General features: G+C 41.2%; 1 protein-coding gene across 1 annotated transcript in view; it reads left to right on the forward strand.

Moving 5' to 3' along the window:
* Positions 1 to 854: 854 nt before the first annotated feature.
* LOC124274666 (synaptophysin-like) overlaps positions 855 to 22449 on the forward strand; it is a 134575-nt gene continuing 112980 nt past the window's right edge. The window contains exons 1-2 of the mRNA XM_046710026.1: positions 855 to 905; positions 18070 to 18135. Of these exons, the coding sequence (XP_046565982.1) occupies positions 888 to 905; positions 18070 to 18135 (84 nt within the window). The 5' untranslated portion in view covers positions 855 to 887. The remainder of the gene's footprint in view (positions 906 to 18069; positions 18136 to 22449) is intronic.

A 22449-nucleotide genomic window follows, 5' to 3' on the forward strand; every position in this document is an offset into this window, starting at 1 on the left:
ACACATATGTTAGCTAAGTTGTTATAATGTCAAAATGACGAAATACATTATCACGATTGTTTAAATAATCACAAACACGAATGTAAGGGGTAAGTCCATTTTATTAGGTTTTGGTGTAAAGTCAGGCAAAAATCAGTTACTATCAACTTGAATAGTGCATGTATAAAATGTTCTATTCGAAACCATCTACTTTCTAACACGGGAGCACTCAAGAAACGCATCGTGTACAATCGATTCGTTTTCAGTTTCAAAGAATGAACAAATACTGTTGTCAATTAAGTGCATTTCTAACAATTCTTTGTTGGTATACAGCTTACAGAATAAAAATCTATACAGGTAGAGGTTTGGTGTCTATAGTCTATTTCCTATATTGTACAAATATTTTGTTCTGTGAAAAGTCACCTTTTACACACCTTTAGTTGAACACCTTTCTATTTTTACTTTTTTTAATTCATGCCATTGAGTAAAATTGCTTAGTAGAAATCAGTGGATAATGTATGGAACTAATGGCAGGAAGCTGTCATAATACACTTTTCATTGTAAAGGCACGAACATCGCCCCAGTGTGATATATGACAGCATTCGTCTGATGGCCACTAGTAGTCAATATTAATCTTAGAAAAGTGCTTCACATGAATTCATATAAAGAACATGACAAACATGAAACGAACTTTACTTTGCGGTAGTTGTCATTTTTACTTCATGTCCAATATTTATTTTATAGGATGTGAAACTAACATATTCTTACAAAACTGCATGTTATCTTCACAGTGACGAACATGTTGTAATGTGCTTGATGTATATTTGGTTCAAATCCTATTTCGTTTCAATAAAGGTAACAGTAAAATAGGCGGCCTTCACCTTTACCCGACCTGGAAGTGAAACAAGATGGAAGCAGTGGGACAGGTTCGTGCGAAACAAATATCGTATTTAAGTTACCTATAGTCTTTATTAAGTGCTAATTAGCAGCTGGTATGTTAATGAACTTTCTTTGTATACATTGAGGTTACCTGTTATGGCTGTCGCCATAACAGGCCATGAATTGCTAAGTTCTTCTTAGCACCTGATCAATGTGTAATTCCACGTCTAATAACGAAATGGCACTTGAGAATGAGTCATTTATATATTTTACCATTGCCAGTGTTATGGAATGTCTCCACAATTTGCCACTACATAAGAAAGCGTGAACGGGATACAATATTCAACTGAGATACTATTTTGTCATGTTTATAACGAACATGTCAGTTAAGAAGTCAAGCCGATTATGGTCTGTGGGCTCCCGCGAAGCAAACCCGGACATAGATGGTCAAGCAATCCATTTAGTAAGAGAGGATGCCGGTTTGTTACTGTCATATGCCTTGTTAGATTAATCTGGTCACAAATGTCCTGGCAACCACATTTGTGGCCAGATTAATATAACTATTAACTACCTATACTACTATTAACTACCTATACCATGTAATGACTTATTGGTATATGTCATTGGTTTCCTGTTGACATTATGCAGTCGAAAATACTCAGAAACACAACATTAATGACAAAATGTATCATTATCCAAGAAATACAGCTTAATATTGATAAATTGATTCAATAATGTTTAATGTATGCTTATTAATATTACCCTTCCAGTTTCAGGGGTAATTCAATAATCTACATATAAATAATCAGATAACTGTGTCTTTGGAGTAAATGCATCTGTCATGTAAAATGTTGACTTGGTTTGATTTAATGCTGATTGACTTATTACTTTAACTTGCACAGTGTATTAGTGAAAAGGTAGTGTTTTTATGGTGTCCTCCCATTACTCAGACTGGCAGTTCGCAGACGCCTTAAACTAACAACATTAACGGTTCAGATTAGCTACTACCTGTTACCAACACATTATAATGGAATAGTCCAAATAAAAACACAAGAAAAAACTGAAGCTATATTATTTACTTTGAAAGATAAATCAATATAAGTCAATCGACTGTCTGTCAAATGGGTGTCTGTCAATTGGGAGATTACCTTTTTTATCTTGGATGATTTACTACCGTACACTGAATACACCCGCACTCTGTCGTAAACAGCCTGTGTTAAAACAATGTCCTTCCTTCAAAGGATTATCTGCCAATATGTTGATACATTCTTCTATCAGTTAGAATGTGAAGCGTATTTCTGGGGTTCCCTGAACCCTCCACTATTTATAATACACTAAGCAGCAAAAAAAACATCAGTTTGGAATTTTCCTTTTCAGAAACGGATAACTGTAAACTCATTTAATGTTTTGATTGTATATTTATGACAACATCTCCAACTTTACCTTAGCAAAAACATTCCTTCCCAAACTCAGAATGGAACCCAGGAAATGGTCTCAAAAACTCAACCTGATCTCAGAGATGGTACAGTGTTCTCCATGTTTTACACATGCTGTTCACAAGGACCAGCCCTATAAAATGCACCCCCAAACCTGGTTGAAACATTCATATTACAAAGTCAGGAGGATGCCGCGACTCACGACAGCTCGGAGGAACCAGGCGCTGGGAATACTTGAAGCTGGCCACACTGCACAAGCCGTGGCCAATCACTTCCAGGTCAACGTTCGGACCATCTACAGGCTGCAGCAACGTTTCCGGGCCACCAACACCACAAATGATCGTCCCCGTACTGGCAGACCAAGGGTGACCACAAGACGACAAGACCACCATGTTGTGTGACAGCATGTACAGAATCCCTTCATGCAGGCATTCGAAACAGCACGCCAGACAGTGGGAACACACGGAAGACCAATCAGTACTGATACAGTACGCTGACATCTTAACAGCGGGAACGTCCATTGCCGTAGACCTTACCGTGGACCTATCCTCACCCCTCATCATCAGCGTGAACGTCTACAGTTTGCCCTACAACACCAAAACTGGCGATACACTCAATGGAGAACAGTTCTGTTCACAGATGAGAGTCGGTACTGCGTTTCAACTGCAGATGGCAGAACAAGAACATGGTGACGTCGTGGCTAGCGTTATTCAGACCAATGTGTTATGGAAAGAGACTCATGGGGAGGTGCAAGCATCATGGTATGGGGTGGAATAGGCCTGAACCAGAACCTTGGTCCTGTGATGAACCCGAACCTTGGTCCAGGGAGAGGAGGCATCATCACAGCAGTGCGCTACATTGACCAAGCCCTCAGACCCCACGTCATACCACATTTCGCACGTCACTGGAACAACATTTTCCAGCATGATACCGCCCGGGCCCATACTGCCAGAGCTACACGGGACTTCCTACAGCAGAATGGTGTCACCATTATGCAGTGGCCAGCCCATAGTCCTGATTTAAACCCAACTGAACATCTTTGGGATAAAAAATTCAGAGGAGACTGAATAATGTCATACCAAGGCCGAACACAGCCGATTTATTGCTTGCCCCAGGCCTTTCTCAGAGTGTGGTTCCAGGTGCCAATGGCCTTCATCAATCGATTGATGCACTCCATGCATAGACGCTGTGCTGCAGTTATTGCTGCTCGTGGTGGTCACACTGAGTTATTCATTGATGTGTCAGGATATTGTACACAAAAAATGTTTTTAATCCATATATTATAATGTCCATTTCTGTAATGATTTGATTACAGTGCCTATCTAATTTTGAATTCGTACTGACGTTTTTTTTGCTGCAGAGTATACTTTGTTGTACAACTATAGAGACCTAAACAATTATGTGTTTTTTTCAACAAGGACACCTGTTATAAGCTAAAGGCTTCACTTTACATTATCAAGGTTTTACGTAGACTTTTAAAAATGGGAGTCATGGTGACTCACAATATTTATTATTTTTCCTCTTGCGAACATAGTGGAACACTTGTATCTCCTTATTGAAGCTCCCTTCAATAAAAACGTCTGGCCTTCAATAAAAAAAATCACTAAAATCACTAATCACTACTCACCAAGAGTTATCCCTCTTTCCTGTTTTGGAGGGAAACTGGCGCCACTGTTCCCCACATGCTTCACTCTCTCCTTCTTCGCCCAGTGAGCAGGTTGTGAGAGCGCCTGTGTCTCCTTACGGCACTATATCCTTTTCTTACTTAGTTAGATACCTCTTTTATACTATTATAGAGGTTTGGCTAGTATCCTTCAACAATATGGTTTGATAATTAATCGTAGTTAGCACTGTTTATTCACGGTGTAGTCCGTGTTTGTTCAGTATTTACGTTCATGAAAATCTGTTCCGTATGTAGACTACGTTTCTCTGCTGCAGACCCTCATCAATTGTGCCCTAGCTGCACGGTACCATGTTCTTTCAGCTCACGCTGCATTTATTGCAAGCATTTACCTACTTGTGCATTTAATAAATACCTTCTTTGCATCCTTAGACGTGCTGCAGATAGGTCGAGAAGGGTTGATCCAGTCATGGATAATTCAGCGGAGTCCCTCACCAGTCAACTGCTGTCTGACGACCCCCTACCGTCTGGTGTTCCGCTGGAGTTTCCCTCGGAGGAGGGGCCTGGGACAAAGTCCGCCATCTCCAAGAAGAGACCTGCTACTCCAGACATCCCGTCATCGCAGCCTAAGACTCGGAAATCGTCAACCACCCAGCGCAGACTCCGCACCCCCAGGGCATCGTCCACCTCCAAGGGGAAGTCAGCGCAGACAACCCGGACTTTCTCTGCCGAGATTGTCCCCTTGACGGAACAGGGTCTATATGATGATCAGCCGATCATCATCCCAGAGGTTCAGCGCAAAAAACGACCGGTCTCAGCTACGGTGACGTCAGCGCAGATCTCTACTCAACCCGAGGTATCAACGTTGACAACAGATGACCGTCCAGTGGGCCCCGTCGCTATCACCGCAGAAAGGGCAGCGCCAGTACCACCGCAGACCTGCAACCCGGGCGACTTCATGCAGCAGTTCTCCTAACAGATCATGATGATGGAGCAGCGTTACGGCCTGGAAAAGAAGTCACAGCCAGCCCAGGTCCCGAGCCTTCGCGAAGGCTCCAACGTAGACATCATCTCTGAGGGGCCCTCCATCAACGTGAATTCTGCCAGCAGAACTACACTCCCGGACCAACCTGCGCGAAGGTCGACTCAACCACCCCCTGCGGAGGATTCGGACGATCAGCATCCCCGAAGGCATTCGCGAAGGACGACACGGTCTTCACCTGCTTTGGACTCTGACGATCAACGCTCGCTGGGCGTTTAGCGAAGGAGGAATCGCTCATCCCCGACTCAGGATTGGAACAACCAGCGTTCGTGAAGGACCAGTCGTCAATCCCCAGATGCGGACTCAGGTGATCAGCGTTCGCGAAGGCCTTCGCGAAGGACTTCAGATACAGTATCCAAGACATCTTCCTCATCACGCAGATCGTCGAGGGATTCACCAGGACATTCGCGAACCCACAGTCGCTCATCTCCGCGCAGCTCTCTGCGCAGGTCACCCTACAGAGACAGTTCGCCGGGCCACTCACCACGCCATCTCAACGCAGGTCTCCACGCAGATCTCCACGAAGGTCACCACGAAGTTCGCCCCACAAGTCTCCGTGCAGGTCTCCACGCAGATCTCCACCCAGGTCACCATCGGAGGAATATCAACGTCCCTTACTCAGCACTCCTGTCACTGAGGATGATGGCGGCATCATCTTTTCAGACTCTGAAATACGCTACTGGGTGGCTAATGGATTGGACTTGGCTTCACCATCGAAAGACGATAATCCGGCTCACACCTGTCTTATGCGAGATGATGATGTTGACACGCTCACTCTCCCACCGATTGATCCCATCGCAGCGGTTCCACAGAACCTGGACGCAGCCTTCAAGACAGCCACTAAAGCCCAGGCGCCACATCTGCCACAGTTCAACGTCAAGAAGTTCTCCTCCCATAACATGGATCCTTTTCTTAAAGCTCAAGACATCGACGAGAACTTCAAGGTCATCAGTGATGCCAAGGCCAAGTCTTACAAGATTGAGGACAAGAAGCTGGCTCAAGTGGAAACCATGACCAGGCAAACGTTCTTTGGCCTTAACAGATCTCGGGCAGTCAACGAAACACTCATTGCCAAATTTCGAGACTCTACTGCGGAAGAAGATAGAATGATTTATTCGGCCCTCCTTATGCAGAAGAAGGACCAACAGTTCATGACAGACCATCTTTCATCCATCTCCGCAGCGCTGACCCTGGCTCGTCGTCAAGGCCTCCTAGCCTCCTGCAGTTGGAGTGAGCAGTTTACCAAGTCACTCTACACATCCCCGTGGTCAACTCCTTCCGTCTTCGCTGGAGAAATTGACAAGGTTGCCAAGGAAGTTACCAAAGATTCAAGAGAAGTCCTAATGATTAAGTCCATAGACACTCTGGCCAGCGTCATCCCAGACATCCCAGCGTTACTCGGGCAGATCCAAGTTTCCGGGATTACAGAGGGCACGGGACAAGAAAGTGGGTAGTTCCAGAGGAGGAAAAGATTCTTTTCGCTGCCCAACCCGGCAACTACAGAGCAAGATCCGGACGAGGCAGGGCACCCAGAGGCTCCAAGGATTATCGACAATGAAAAAGCGGGTTCGAACGACTGGAGTCTTCCACCCCAGCTGTTCCTGTACAACCTTCCCAAGTGGGTGGACGTCTACAACTACACTGGGAAAACTGGGGAATACTACAAGATCCATATGTATCCAACATCCTAAGAGGCGGATATCACATACAACTACAGGCCACTCCACCGCTTACAGTCGACCCTCACAAGTTCGCCTTCAAGACACATCAGATAGAGAAGTTACGAGAGGCAGTCTCATCTCTTCTAACCAAGCGAGCCATAGAAGTCGTGGATCAAGTCAACATCACACCAGGTTTCTACTCCCCAGTTTTCCTGGTGCCAAAGAAAAACTCCAAAGAAAAGTTCCGACTCATCTACAATATGAGCACGTTCAACAGAGATTATCTCAGCAGACCTCCCAAGTTCCGCATGATACATCTACCTCAACTAATCCACCTCGTCCGTCCGATGGACTACATGGCCAGCATAGATCTACAGGATGCCTACCTGCATATCCCTATACATCCAGACTCGAGGAAGTACCTCCGATTTACACTGGACGGGCTACATTACCAATGGAAGGTCCTGCCATTTGGGAATATCATCGGCCCCTGGTTGTTCACAAGGGTGACGTGAAACAAATAGTCACATATCTACATCATCGAGGGCTATGCAGTGCATTCTACCTCGACGACGGGATTCAAGTAGATCAAGATCCAGAGCATCTCAGACTACAGTTGAACTTTACCATCAAACTACTCAGCAGCTAGGATGGTTAGTGAATCTACTCAAGTCGGACCTAGAACCTACACAGGACCTACAGTTTCTAGGCATCAGATTCCTCACAACGCAGAACCGTCGATGATCGTCGCGCCAGAGGACCGATGGCTCAAGATTCAACAGACAATCTCTCAAGTACTCTCTCCAAAGTGGCTACTACGACAATGGCAGAGTCTGTTGGAGTCTCCTCACGCCTGCACAAGACATGACAGCCAGAGGCAGACTACAGCTACGCCTGTTACAGGTCCTCATCAATGCTCATCTCGACGACCTAGAACCCTTCGGGTCCCCGGATTACCTCAGACCTCATCTACTATGGTGGACCCGAGGTCGAATGTCTGCGAAGGCATCTATTTAGCAGAGCCGGAGTGCAAGACTCATCTATATGTGGACGCGTCACTCCAAGATTGGGGAGCTCATCTCTCGACAACTATGTGGCAGCCGGAAATGGTACCAGGAAGAGAAAAGTCTGCATATCAACATGCTGGAGATGAAAGCAGTCATCAACGCCATACTCCATTGGAGCACCATTCTACAGAATGCATCTCATGGTACACACAGACAACTCTACAGTGGCCTTTTACATAAACAAGCAAGGATCAACAAGATCAATGAACCTGCTGGACCTCTGTTTTCAACTGTTCGACCTGATCGATGATCTGAATATCCACGTAAGAGCATGTCACATTCCAGGAGCCAAGAATGTCATAGCAGGCGCACTCTCCCATCCAACTCAACCATCTCCTGAGTCGGCCGGAATGGATGCTCCATCCAGAGATCTTCACACAGATCATCAAGGAGATAGGAGCTCCATTGATAGACCTCTTCGCCACACGCTTCAACAATCAGCTGACAACATTCGTCTCTCCAGTCCCATATCCACGGCGTTGGCAATGGACGCTCTCAGCATATCCTGGGAAGGCCAGCGTTTCCACCGCCAGCTACTACCGAGGGTGTTACAGAAAATCAGCCAGACCAGGAACCTCCAACTGATTTTGGTCACGCCCTACTGGCCAGCGAGAAAGTGGTTCCCCATTCTCATACAAGAACTAGGACCACCAATACTGCAACTACCAGAATGGTCGAATCTACTAGTACATCCTCACACAAAACAGACGCACGGCAACCCAGGAACATTCCAACTACACGTGTGGACTGTATCAAGGCATGTTTAAACAAAAGAGGGTACTCCGCCAGAGCAGCGAAAGCAGTCACGCTTGCTTTACGCAATTCTACACGCACCTTGTACGACGACAAGTGGCGCAGCTTCGAGACCTACGCTGCTAAGAAAGAGTTTTCAGCGAGAAAAGCAACACATCCTCAAGTGGCGGAATATCTTTGTCACCTCACAAAGAAAGCGTTTAAAAGGGTCTACACTTTCAACATACCTAAGCGGCATTGAGCTTAGTTATCACTGGTGCCAAGCTAACGAAAGTACCAGAGTTACTGGCCTTGCTGCGCTCTTATAAATTGGAGGACCAAAACAGAGATTCAAAGCTCGGCATGGGACCTCAACATCGTTCTCGACATCTCACAAGTGGCGTCCTGAACCATTAGAGGCGACATCAACCGAATGCTTGACACAGAAAACGCTGTTCCTGCTAGCTCTAGCAACAGCAGCCAGGATGTCGGAAATACATGCTCTAGCCTACGAGAAACGGCAGCTTTGATGAAAATCAAAACACAGTGCATATGGGACTGCGGTGGGATTTCATCGCTAAGAATCAACTGCCAGGTCAACCGGACAAACAATTCCACGTCCCAGCATTATCCTCCGTTACTTTCGGACCACATGATACCGCTTTGACTTATCCTTGTGCCCAGTGAGAGCATTGAAAGTTTATCTACATCAATCCAGAATGAGCAGACGCAATTTTAATCGACTTTTCGTCCCGATATCAACAGCGACACAGACGGAAGTCTCCCGCACTACGATATCAATCTGGATAAGAACTGTCATACTACGGGCCTACAAAGCAGCAGGACTTGATCCCCCAAGAGCCTCCAACCCACACGAAATTAGAGCTCTGGCGTCAACACTCGCTCTACATGGGAATTGCTCGCTTAACACGATCATGGAGGGCTGCTTCTGGAAATCAGACATGGTGTTTGCAAACCACTACTTGAGAGATATCACCACCGAGGACGTCTCAGGTATTCACCATTTCGGCCCTCTGGTTGTTGCACAACAGTTGACAGTTCCTCACAGAAATGTGAGACGAAGTCTCGCTTTGTTATCACATGATTTATCAAGCCTACACTCAGCAGGGTTCTGCTTAGGTCTAAATGCACATCTAAGACTAGCATAAGTGATAAGACCCAGTACTTGTAAGAATACTCGTACAGTAGGGTCGCTTCTCCACTTGATGCTTGCATCAAGACATGGAGTCGCAAATCCACATTGAAATGTTAACAGTAGAAGGACCAAAAGTTAACTATTGTGGTCCCCCCATCAAAAGGCAGCTGAAAGAACACGGTCGCTAGCAGCAGCAGAGTTTAGCAGTAAATACAGTGCCATTATGAAGTTCCGTAGAGGGTATATATTGGCGTAAAATTCACTACATAAATCCTAAAGTGCTTTTCCCACCACCAATCGGCCAGTTCTACAAGCAATTAATCATGATCAGGATAAGGAAAAATAATATGTAATTTTCTGATTAAAATTGATATTTTTGTGAGTCATTTTCAATATTTGGGAGTCATGAAAATTTAATATTTCTTTGTGTTTATCATTCTCAGTATGTAACTGTGTATGTCACACCACCAAATGAAACTACAGCATTGTTCAATTCAAACAGCCAGGATTACTGACTCCTCGTTACTGTCTCCTCTGAGTTCTCTGGAAATCGATTTTATTGAACTGAATTGTGAGGGCCACCTATAAAACTTGCGTCAAGCTTGACTCGTATGATAATATTTTGTGAGTCATTAACAAAATTGTTGCGTCAAATACGCAGGAATCATGCATCATGTAAAACCCTGCATTATACTTGACTTTAGTAACTGTGCTCCCTGGCACCCTTATTTCCATACTTAGGAGTAGGATATTATTATTGTATAATCCCTAGGATGATGGCTTCTGTGACCAAACTCGGGTGTTGTGTCTGCTGGGATTGGAAAAGTGACTCATGTTTTAAGATGAGTTATTTCTGTTTTCTCACATGGCAAATAAATAATATTTATATAGGGTTTTTTTGTGTCAAGGACCCTACCATTTAATACTGCTTCATTTACCCAAGAAATTATGACTTCAAACACACTGTCACTTAAGCATATTGCCTAGAAAGACAAGGAGATTGGTCAAAGGACAAACCATATCACTGTTTAGTGTTATTACATCCACGATAATCGTTCATAAAAATAATGGTAGTTTCAAGTGATTATTAGAGAAACGTGGTAATTGCAGGTAAAGCAATTATTTCAAGTTCTTGTAAAATCAAATTATTTTGGTTTTGTGAAAATCTAACACTAATGCTGGCTTTGACACTGACAATATATTTATATGAATACACGACGCGTTTTTATGGATAACAACTACTTTTTATTCTTTATACAGTGTTTCAGAGCTCATTCCTGATCAGGTGATGAAGGAGGAGGAATTCTAAAAAGTCGTATAATAAAGAATAAAAAGAAGTTTTTATCCATAAAAACGTGTCGTGTATTCACTGATTATAAATGCTCTTCAAACTCTGACCCTGGTACACATTTAGTACAGCAACACACAGCCCACTGATGTTACTTAATGTCTTGTAAATTTTATTTAAGTCTTTTGAGTATTCTCCTAACTTCTTTTCTCCTTATGTTTTGGTTTATTATTTTAAAAGATCCAATAAGCTAATAGAAAAGTACTGAAAAACTTTGTCATTTGTATGTTTGTATTTGACATGTTTGAAGGCCCAATGACTCTTTAGTAGAGTAATGTTATTTGTAGGCTGGCTGTTGAGTCATTGTGTCGTATAGAGATTGATAATCATGAAGTAAATATTGATTATTCATAAATCAGTGATGTAACTTAACGCTGAAGCTGAATAGTACCGGTATTGGTGTGAATGAGGTAATGTTCAACAGCATTAATCAGAACCACATACTCATTCATTTGTTTGAGCAAATATTCAGTATTGCTATGTAGACATTTCCCTTGAGGGGAATCCAGGTTTGAATTGGCAGCCTTATCTGATCATAAGCATAAGAGGCCACATTATTGGTCAGGCTAGGTGATACGGTTATCTGAGTGTAACTCACTAACTGTACGACACACGTACCTCCACACATTCATATCTTTGTGGAAACTGTTAGAGCCCTATCACCGTCAAGTTATTAACCTCTGTAATGGGGTTTTGTTGTTCAATCTGTTAATGCTGAATTAATTGCTGAAAATGGAGAGCGGAAGGTCGCGGGTTCGATCCCCGACCGCGTCATACCCCAAAAATGGTACTTGTTGGTCCCTGCCTGGCGCTCGGCATTAATGGGTACAACAAGGACTGGTCGGCTCGGAGTCAGTATAATGTGTCTGAGTGGGGTATTCATGCTTCACTGCGGCATGGTATCTCAGTGGGCTAACACTATAAAATTAGCTACAGTCTGGGCTAGTACAAGCAGCCGCACATACACACACATACATGCACGTCGTCATATGAGCGAAATATTCTCAAGCAAACCCAATTTCACCTCACCTCACCTATTGCTGAAAATAATATCAATTTCGCACTACACTGTGAAAAGTGATTGTGAATAGTATTCAGGCTCATGCCCTTCCTGTGGGGTATGCTCATGGTTAGAGCATCGGGTTATCATGCCAAAGGCCAAGGTTCAATTCCCCACATGGCTACAATGTGTGAAGCCCATTTCTGGTGTCCCCCACTGTGATATTGCAGGAATATTGCTAAAAGTAGTAAAACCAGATAAAACCAAAGTCACTCACTGCTATGTAACTATTTGTTTAATGTTTCAGTGAAATATGTTATCCTTGCAATGTTAGTTTTTTAATTTCAAGATGAGTTGAGCATGTTTAATACTAGAATAGAGTTTTGGCTCTCATTCTAATGTGCCCGTGTGTTCCTTTTGGTTTCATCATCCGAGTAACCATGAGTAACTATATATCAGTAACAGAAACACATCGAGTAACTATATATCAGTAACAGAAACATCCACATGGCATCGAGTAACTATATATCAGTAACAGGAAACATCCACATAGCATTGAGTAACTATATATCAGTAACAGAAACATCCACATGGCATCAGTCTAACTGAAGTTTGTTTATGATTGTTGTGTAAAACTCAGCAATAATCCAGCTTTCTGAAGGCAGTCTGTTACTAATCGAATCTGGACACGACAATCCAATGATTGACATCATTGATCTTCACAATTACAGTAACATATCTCAACAAAGTCAGCGAGCATGACACACCCTTACAATGTAGAAACAGAAACCCTACAGCTACCCTCCCATTATGAGCTAAGATGAAGGTGCAGGCACAGACAGATTTTCTCAGTAATTTTGCAAAATGATCTAAAATTGCACCGGTTTTATGTTTTAAAATGCAAGTTTGGAAAAGAACACAGTATCACAACAACATTAGCGTGACGTCATCATAATGGTCTAAGTCCAAGGAATAAGTAACAGTGAGACCTCTGGTCTATCCATAACATTTTCATGTGCATCAAGTGTGTGAGTGAGTGAGTTTGGTTTTATGCCGCTTTTAGCAATAATCCAGCAATATCACAGCAGGGTACACCAGAAATGGGCTTCACACATGTGTACCCATGTGGGGAATCTAACCTGGATCTTCTGTGTGATGAGCGAATGCTTTAACCACTATTATCTTACCTTCATGTAAAATATTTTAATTTCATTGGTCCCAGGAGGGCGACAACTGGAAAAAATATTACCCACTACCACGGTAACTGCCAAGCTCTCCGCTGAGAAGCTGAAGCGCTAACAATCGTATGACGTCATAATATGACGCATGCCGTGCCCGGCGTTCGAAAACCGTTTGATCAGCTGTCTTTGTGTTCACTTTGTGCAGTTTTATTTTACCGACTTTCAATGCTTTATTTAAACTATTTTATACATTGAGTGGTTTGCATACTCAACTTAAACATAATTAACCATTTTTATAGCAGTTTTAAGCTTGTCAGACTATGTTTCACTGATTTTAAAAAGCCAGTCGAGAGGCAGACGTCATTTTGTTTACATGTCATATAGTCGGTCACGATCTTTAACATAAAATAAAATGATGTTTTGTACATTTAACTTGGCGTTAAGATGAAACGTTTTATGCTTCTCCCTCGGGTAATACGGTCTGATGGTCAGACGTACGCCTTTTTGTAGCAGTATCGGCTCAGGTGACACTGCTACAAAGAGGCATACATCAGACCGTATTACCCTCGAGAGAAGCATACAACTTATAGTCTACCCCACTGCCCAATGTGCATCAAGAATGTCACAGACAATATAATGCTGGGAAATTACTCTGTAAGTTATGCATGGAATGTGAGACAGGGAATGTCATGTTGTAGTTCACACTATCCAACAGCCACGACATGGGAGATGAGTCTGGATAGTGGTGAATGGAGACCAACCCATGTCATCAACTATCTCAGTACCATAAACATGACACTTAGCCAGTCATGTTTATATGGTGGTTACCATGGTAACTGATTAATAGCACATGAAATAATGAAGCTGTTATGATAAAAATATATTGAACTTGATAACAGGCTGCCACGGTGTCATGGGACCAGTGATATATTGATTCATGTACAAAACCTGTCTACATCAGTTACATGGCTGCCGGTGGTGTCATTCACTGATCCGACAGTTTCATGGAGAACGTAATGGCGTCCCACTTGTTTAACATGTTTAAAGGCTGTAAACAGCATGTATGGTTGGGGCATGACACAACCACATGGATCAATAATTTGTGCAGTTCCTTTTGTGTTTTGTAATAGCTGAGTAACATGTTTGAACATGTTCATTGATAAGGTTTATGTCATTGATGTGCAGGAAACATGTCAGACCCAATAAACATGGTGCCCCAGTGTGTGAAATTTATGCTGGTCTTGTGGTCCCTCGCTAGTAAAAATTCATCATGACCACTAAATGATAAGTTTGCAGTGGTCCTGGTGGCCAGTGAATTTTGTATTGATAGTTAAAGGTCACATGCAACGTAAAACACAACTTTGCAGATTCTGATACCTTTCTGTATGGACTTACCTAAACAAATCATCAAAAATGCAAATTCAACTTATTAAGTTGAAAAATAATGCGATGAAAAAAAACGCGCGAAATTGTAGTTCAAACGATTCACTAATTTTCCCCCAGCGTTTGTGGGGAATTCAAGTGGTTTTCAACAGCAACAATGGCTAAGCTCATATGGTGCCCCACCGTGGATCTTTGCTGGAATAGTGAAATAGGTTAGCTAAACTTGGAAGGGTTGTCGGTGAATACTTTCGGTGAAGGACTTTGGTGTTAGCTATTTTTCTAATGTTTTGTTGATATCTCACAGGCGCAAGCTTTTTATATGTTATGACAGTAAATTAACTGTTTATATAATTTCATTTGTCTATTTCACCACACGTTTTTCTTACCGAGTCACTTTCTCAGTTCGATACTTAAAAGCAATGTCATTATTTAGCGTTGACAGAATTTCTAACTGTGATATAGATATGTCGTTGTCACAGACAAAACTCAATGTCTTGTTTTATTGACACCTGTGTGTCTGCCTGCCTGTCTGCTAATGACAATATTCAATACACAACTGCAATCACTGACCACATGCAATTTGAACTTAACACCTATAAGGCTATACACCATAAACAAAATGCATTGATTTATGGCCCGAGTTCGGTCTCTGTCACATTATGTAATTACACAGACAGGCAGGTGTGATACTTGTACACATGACATGTTATGATGTCTGTTGATTGCAAAATGTTATACACAAAAAATGAGCATGTATTTACAAAACCCAACATCTCTATATATACACACACAATGAGCTGTGAGGGGCATCTGCAAATGAACCAGCCGTTACACTTGAGTGCACACCCACCCGATCTGACTGGGTTCGGTATCCCGGCTGCTTCGTTTCTTTGGAAGTAAACCCAAGTACACAATATTGCACTTTTGATTTGCGATTGTACAGCTTATAATTTTGTTTTTATAACCAGCAATATATTTTTCATAACCAGCAATGTATATTGCATGTATGTCATGAGATCCAGATAAGTGATAATTGTGTTTTAATTATGTTTGATTTTTTGGTTGCATGTGACCTTTAAGTAAATCACTGAATGTTATTTTGGACCAGTGAAGTACAGGCAGGACCACTAATTATTGTCCACTCATTAGTCCTGAGTTCTAGTGGGAAATTTTGAAAGGTTTTTTTCCCTGGTGCCCCATATCCTTTCCAAGTGAATACTTAATATTTCAGCCCCCATGAAAATCCTGGTCAAGTTGGTCTGCTGTAGCTCACGTTTATCTTTAATTTGGATGAGAGTTTAAATATGGGGTGATAGTTTGGCTAGGTGCTACACTGACTGGGTTGATGCAGTTGCGTAGATTGATGCTCCTGGATTGTCAGGTTGATTCAATCACTGGACAGTCAGGTTCAGATTTGTTTAATTGCTGATGTCTATCATGTCTTCAAACTGGAATATTGTTGGGAGATTATGCAGACACCAGTCGATTTGGGTGAACATGGTGTATTTTTCAAAACCCCAACTGACCAACAACATAGGAAACCCCAAACAACAATTTTCAGTGGTCCAGGCTACTTACAATAAAACTATGGAGTGCCCCAGTTAGATGAGTGTAAGATGTTTTATTACTTGTTACTTTTGCTTGCACGAGTGTTCTAAATGTGGGTATCAACATTAACATAGGATAGACAGATGAAACTTGGTATATAACTGTCACTGACACAAGAACATTTGACAACACATTGGCTGTATAACTGAGAATTGGACGTACTGTATGTTAAATCTGACATTACAGTCAAATGCCATTGTGTGGAACTTTGATGTGTCAAACCTATGGTTGTCTCAGAGGAAGACCTGAGATCTGCTTATTCTTCATTTGATTATCGGGTAGCCTAGTGGTGAAAGCATTTGCTCGTTGCGCCGAAGACCAGTGTTTGATTCCCCACATGGGTACAATGTGTGAAGACCATTTCTGGTGTCCCCTGTTGTGATATTGCTGGAATATTGCTAAAATCGGGGTAAAACTAAACTCACTCACTCATTTTGTGGCTTTGTCAGACATGTGGTAGTGTTATATTGGGTAACAATGTTCCAAGTGTGTAGCATTGTATATTCAGTAGGGGACAGTGGTGTGCTATATTTAGAATGATGCTAGATTTAGACAGAAAGTTCTGGAATTTGCCACTCTATTTTGTATTGTCTTAGTAATCATTAGTAAATATTGCCTCTGTATTGATTAGTAAACTTAGCTAATTTTAGAATACAATTGTAAATTGTTTGTTATATTTTTCACACCTAGTTCTTTTACAGACCTGGGTAGCCCAGTGGTTTAGGTGTTCACTTGTCACACTGAAGACCTGGGTTTAACTTTCCTCATGGTTACAATGTGTGAAGCCCATTTCTGATGTCCCCCACTCGTTCTTTTACGGACTGATTCTCGGTTAACGTTTCAGTTTAAACTTGGTAAAACATAAAGTTACAATATACTCTCCTTGAGCTTTATCACTGCAGTATTTGAAAGTAGATTATTATCTCAAAATATAAATCTTGACCAAATCTCTATCTACATTCATGAATGCTGTCTAAAGCGTATGTAGTTGTGTTTGTTATTCATAGATTTTTTAAAGTTCCTAGTTTACATCTAGTTCCTTCCTGAACTCTTTCATCACCAGTGAACAAGAAGCATTTACTATTGTGATACCGACTGAGGTGCCCGTGAAGATCCGGGTTAGAATGAACCTTCAGTAACTCTTGCTTGTTGTTAGAGGCAACTAACAGGATCGGGCGGTCAGGCTCGCTGACTTGGTTGACACAAGTCATCGGTTCCCAATTTTTTAGATCGATCCTCACGCTGTTGATCACTGCATTGTCTGGTCCATGCTCAATTATTTACAGACAATCACCATATAGCTGGATTATTCCTGAGTGCGGCATAAAACTAATCTCACTCACTCACTCACCGACTGAGGTGATTGATAAAGCCGACGTTTATCAAGGAAAATATCAGCTTGTAAAACATCATGGTTACTACTTGTCACATACCATCTGAAAGGTCTAATTGTACTGTTAATATATATAAAACGTTTTTTTTATCACATTATTTAAGTAATACACGTACATTTAAAGTGAATTATTTTGATAAAAATGCGGAGGAAGTGAAACTTGTGGTGATTTTGCCCAATTATTACATATAATATCCTCTTAGTCTTACCCTTTTTATTTTTTGTTTTCATGTTTACTAAAGCAGAAAATTATTATGAAAAGATTTTTTTAATAATATGTTTGGTCGCCTATTAATATGTTTGGTCATTGAACTACATGACATGTAATTGACCGGCCCAGCAGAGTGACTGTTCTGGTGTTTTAATAGGCTGCCTGTCCAGTGAAGCAGTAAATGTATAACTGAATGGGTGGTAGTTTTATCTTTGTGTCATTTATCTCAAACTGAAAATAAAGCGTTTCTACGAATAGGGTCCTGCATGTATTTATTAGAACACAATGGCAATATAACATGCTTGATGTTGAAGCTATTTCTGTATTGGCACAGTCTGTATGTGATTCATCATGTGTCTGTCTGTTGTCCAGGTTGCATCTGCGTTCAATGGCCGTGTGCTGAAGGAGCCGAGAGGGTTCATCAAGATCATTCTGTTTGTGAGTACTAGTAGATATTATGACCCTTGTATATCACCCAGGATTTGGACATGATTTTTGACCCAGTGTTCTGAGATGTCCAGTCCAGTCCTGGTCGGAGTTGTGTCCCTTGGACTATGTTGTCCAAGATGTTATGATGAGGGGTTCGATTTTCAGATTCTCTACAGTTATGATTCAAGGTTTGTTGTAGATTTTATCAAATTGGTAAACATCTGCAACTTGCATCCATTTAGGATTTCTTACCTCGTCAAACTGATGTGTGATGTTGTCTCTGAAATACTGTTCACATCAGCATTGAACAGCTGCATTATGATTGGTTGAAATTAGTTCTGCTTTTCAGGAGTAAAATGTATGTTTGTGACAAGAAAAATGACTTTGTTCACAGTGAGATCAAGGAATCAAGTTACAGTTTCATTGATTTTGGTAAAAGTGAAAACTGTTATGATCTGACATTGTCAGGTCTACCTTGTATAGGGGCGGTGGGGTAGCTTTGTGGTTAAAGTGTTCGCTCGTCATGCCGAAGACCTGGGTTAGATTCCCCACATGGGCACAATGTGTGGAGCCCATTTCTGGTGTCCCCTGCCATGATATTGCCTGATTATATTGCTACAAGCAGTGTAAAACCCAACTCACTCACTCACTCACTCTACCTTGTGTAGCATTCAAGACATTCCTGAATGAGAATTGCCTGCAGACAAGACCATTCCTGAACACCCCCCATTACAATAATACAGGACTACAACAAGGAGGGTGTAATGGCAAGTGATAACTAGAAGTGACACACTATCTGACCGTATGTACAACAGTCGTGGGAGTTTCATTGGCTTTAGTTTACTTAATGTATGTGCATTTGATTGGATCTTAATCTTTCATCCAATGAAAAGGTGTGGCTCTAAAACAAGTCTTGGACCAAGTGTGTATCGTAATTTTTTTATGGCATGGTAACCATTGAGTTTAGATATCACGATGACTTAGTGATACAGGATTAGTATATAACCAACCTATTGGAACGCCTCCGGTGAAACACCTTGTATGAATTCTGGCTCTGAGACTGGTCCCAAGTTGTGGTGGACAGTGTGCCTCATTGTGAGGCCTAATGGGAGAACACCTGCCTGTGTAACATTATCAAAAGAACTTATTTTACTTTTACGGTCTGGCATTGTTTGTCTTACTATGTATGTCTGTGACAAGAAACATGACTTTGTTCACAGTGAGATCAAGGAATCAAGTTACAGTTTCATTGATTTTGGTAGAAGTAAAACTGTTATGATCTGCCATTGTCAGGTCTACCTTGTATAGACATGGGGGTAGCCTAGTGGTTAAAGTGTTATAGACATGTCACAAGAACTTTTATGAATCCCCACATGGGTACAATGTGTGAAGCCCATTTCTGGTGTCCCCCGCCGTGATGTTGCTGGAATAAAGCGTTTTATAAAACCAAAACTCAGTCAGTCAGTCAGTATAATATAGACATGTCACAAGGCGTTTTTATGATATAGACATGTCACAAGGCGTTTTTATAATATAGATATGTCACAAGGCGTTTTTATAATATAGACATGTTATGAGCTGTCATATTTGTTGTCTTGCATGATTAGTGTTATATGGGCGGTGGGGTAGTCTAGTGGTTAAAGCATTCGTTCGTCACTCCAAAGACCCGGGTTTCGTTCCCTAGATGGGTACAATGTGTACAAGTCTATTTCTGGTGTCCCCAACCATGATATTCCTGGAATATTGCTAAGACCAGACCAATTTTATTTCTTGTTTTACGGATTTTTGTCCTCAAAAAGCCTATGGGCAGGAGGAAAAAAATAAATAAATAAAATCACCAATCAGAGTAATATTCCTTCTAAATACTAAAAGTAGTTTACTTTTGGCAATTTATGAAGTGTACATGGGGCAAAAAACAATCTAAAAAACAAATTCTTGTAAGTTTACATTTTGGGCCAATAAAAACATTAGGATTTATTTTTTGAGCAGGGAAAATTAATTTATTTTTTGTCTTATTCTTGAAAAAATACGACCGGTGGATCCATAAAACAAGAAATAAAATTGGTCTGGCCTAAAAGCTGTGTATAACTAAACTCACTCATAGTGTTATAGAGCAGGACCTAGCTGTACATGGGGTTCACTGACATGCTATCATGTTCTACCCAGTGGTATGTGATGAACAAGTGATGAAAAATGTGAACAGTACTGTAGTTCAAGGGAAGTAACTCTAGCAGCCTTGAAAGGAAGATCCAGTAAAATACCTCATAACTGGCTCTCTTCATAAGAAGTACATTTCTTACACACCCGTGGGTGAGAAACCCATGTGAGAAAACTGGTATCACACATATGTGTGAGATTGATTTCTAATCCCGTGATTGGCTACTCCATGGTGATGACCTAGGGTCAGGTTATGACGGACTACTTTCCTGATTAAAATTCATTGATAAGTTCCTCGTGCTTCAATCGAACAGGAACCTGTTGCTCGTGCAAAAAAACCCAACCTTTACACCTACCTGTTATTTTCTAGATATTTAATAATTTATACAATGAAACAGAATTTGAAGAAATAGAACACGAATCTATTGATTTTCTAATTCCTTTTATTAAAACTTTTGATTTCTAGTCATGAATTCAAACTAGCTTGAACAATCAGTGAAACCTGTGTATTAAAACAATTATGTGAAAATCGCCGTTAAAGATAAAGACCGGGATTCCCTTCAAATATTCAAAATGTACAACGTTGGTACTTTTACTGGAGAGATGCGACAAGTCATGTATCGTCTTGCAAAATTAAAATACCTGACACGATAACGTCAGTGATCAATTTGCCTCGTCGTTTCTTTGATGAATTGATGAAGATAACATTTTTCATTGATAAACATGATAAAGACCCACTTCAGTTCCAGCTCCGAGCTACTATGTGATTCCAAAACACACTCGTATAAACAATGTACAACATGGAATGTTTGCAAGGGTTCATGAGTGCAAATGGCAGCACACGTTCTTTCTATTCAATCGAACATGTACAGAAACGGTTTTATCTACACATAAGTTATTGCTTAAGATATTCCTCTGACGCATGATAATGCAAAGTTCATGTCTTCATAACATACAGGATGTAATCAACTCACATTTCATACTGACAACTCCGTAAATTCCGTTACATTCCAAGTGGCAGTTTCTGGCTCGGGAAAACAAGAAGGCTGTGGCGAAGAAGAGTAGTCCCCCATTGATAGTGAACGTAACCTCAGCAATGTCATATTCAAGCACAGGGGTTACACCTAATGACACACAGTCAATAGTTTTGGCTCCGATTCGATGGGAGAACATTGAACGTAAACTGGTACACAAGTACAGATCCCCAATGTGCAGAGATATCCAAAACAATCTTCCGATGACGACAACCACCAAACGATGACGATGACATCACACGCTGAAATATTTTTTGCTTGCAAGAATTAAAATTGTCCACATTTACATGGTAACATCATCGTTTTAGAGGGTTTAATTAATTTTCTGTGATCTTATCTACTTTGCATTATCACTATTGCCTTGATGACGCGAAGATATGGCAGGAACTATTTTTGTGGAGGGTCACCTTGGGGATGAGTAGTAATTAGGAAGCCAAGTGACGTCACTCATTCACAAACGTTGTGTATCATTGCGCAGCTACGATGAGAAATTATGAAATTTGTATCTATTCAACCATGAAATGGTGCGATTTTATGGTGTGTAAGAAACAGATTACTGTACTCGTGTCTGTAAGATATAATTTATCTTACAAATCGTTGTTTCAAAACGTATTTAACTCGCTTTCGCTCGTTAAATACGTTTTGAAACAACTCGTTTAGTAATCTCTATTGATTTATTTGGAACTGCTCCAAGGCTGATATTCATACCAAATCTGTAAAAATGTTAAAACTGTAAAATTTCACAAAGTAATAAGTAAGAAGTTTCAATTTCATGAACATGTGAGTGAGTGGGCGAATGAGAGATAGAAAAATATTTTTCTTTATTGCCCCTGGTTTGCCTTACAGGAGCGTGTTGTGTGTATTCCTAGATAAATCCCTGCTGTTACCTTTTGCCTGTCTTATTTCATATTTTTATGTAAGTTTGTCAAATTGCAGAGTTCTTGTTTTATAACACTGTTTTTCAAATGAATTAGGAATGTGGATCCTTTCTGTATCTTCCAGACAGATAGGTTGTGATAGATTTTACATTGGAAACATTTAAGTCATAATGGTTTAGTAATTCCCTTTCACTCACACTCACACTCAAACTTACTTTCATACTAACTCAGCATTCACCTGATATAAGGGCTAG

This window comes from Haliotis rubra, unplaced genomic scaffold, assembly GCF_003918875.1.
Source record: "Haliotis rubra isolate DU_JTF1 unplaced genomic scaffold, ASM391887v1 Scf193, whole genome shotgun sequence".
NCBI lineage: Eukaryota > Metazoa > Mollusca > Gastropoda > Lepetellida > Haliotidae > Haliotis > Haliotis rubra.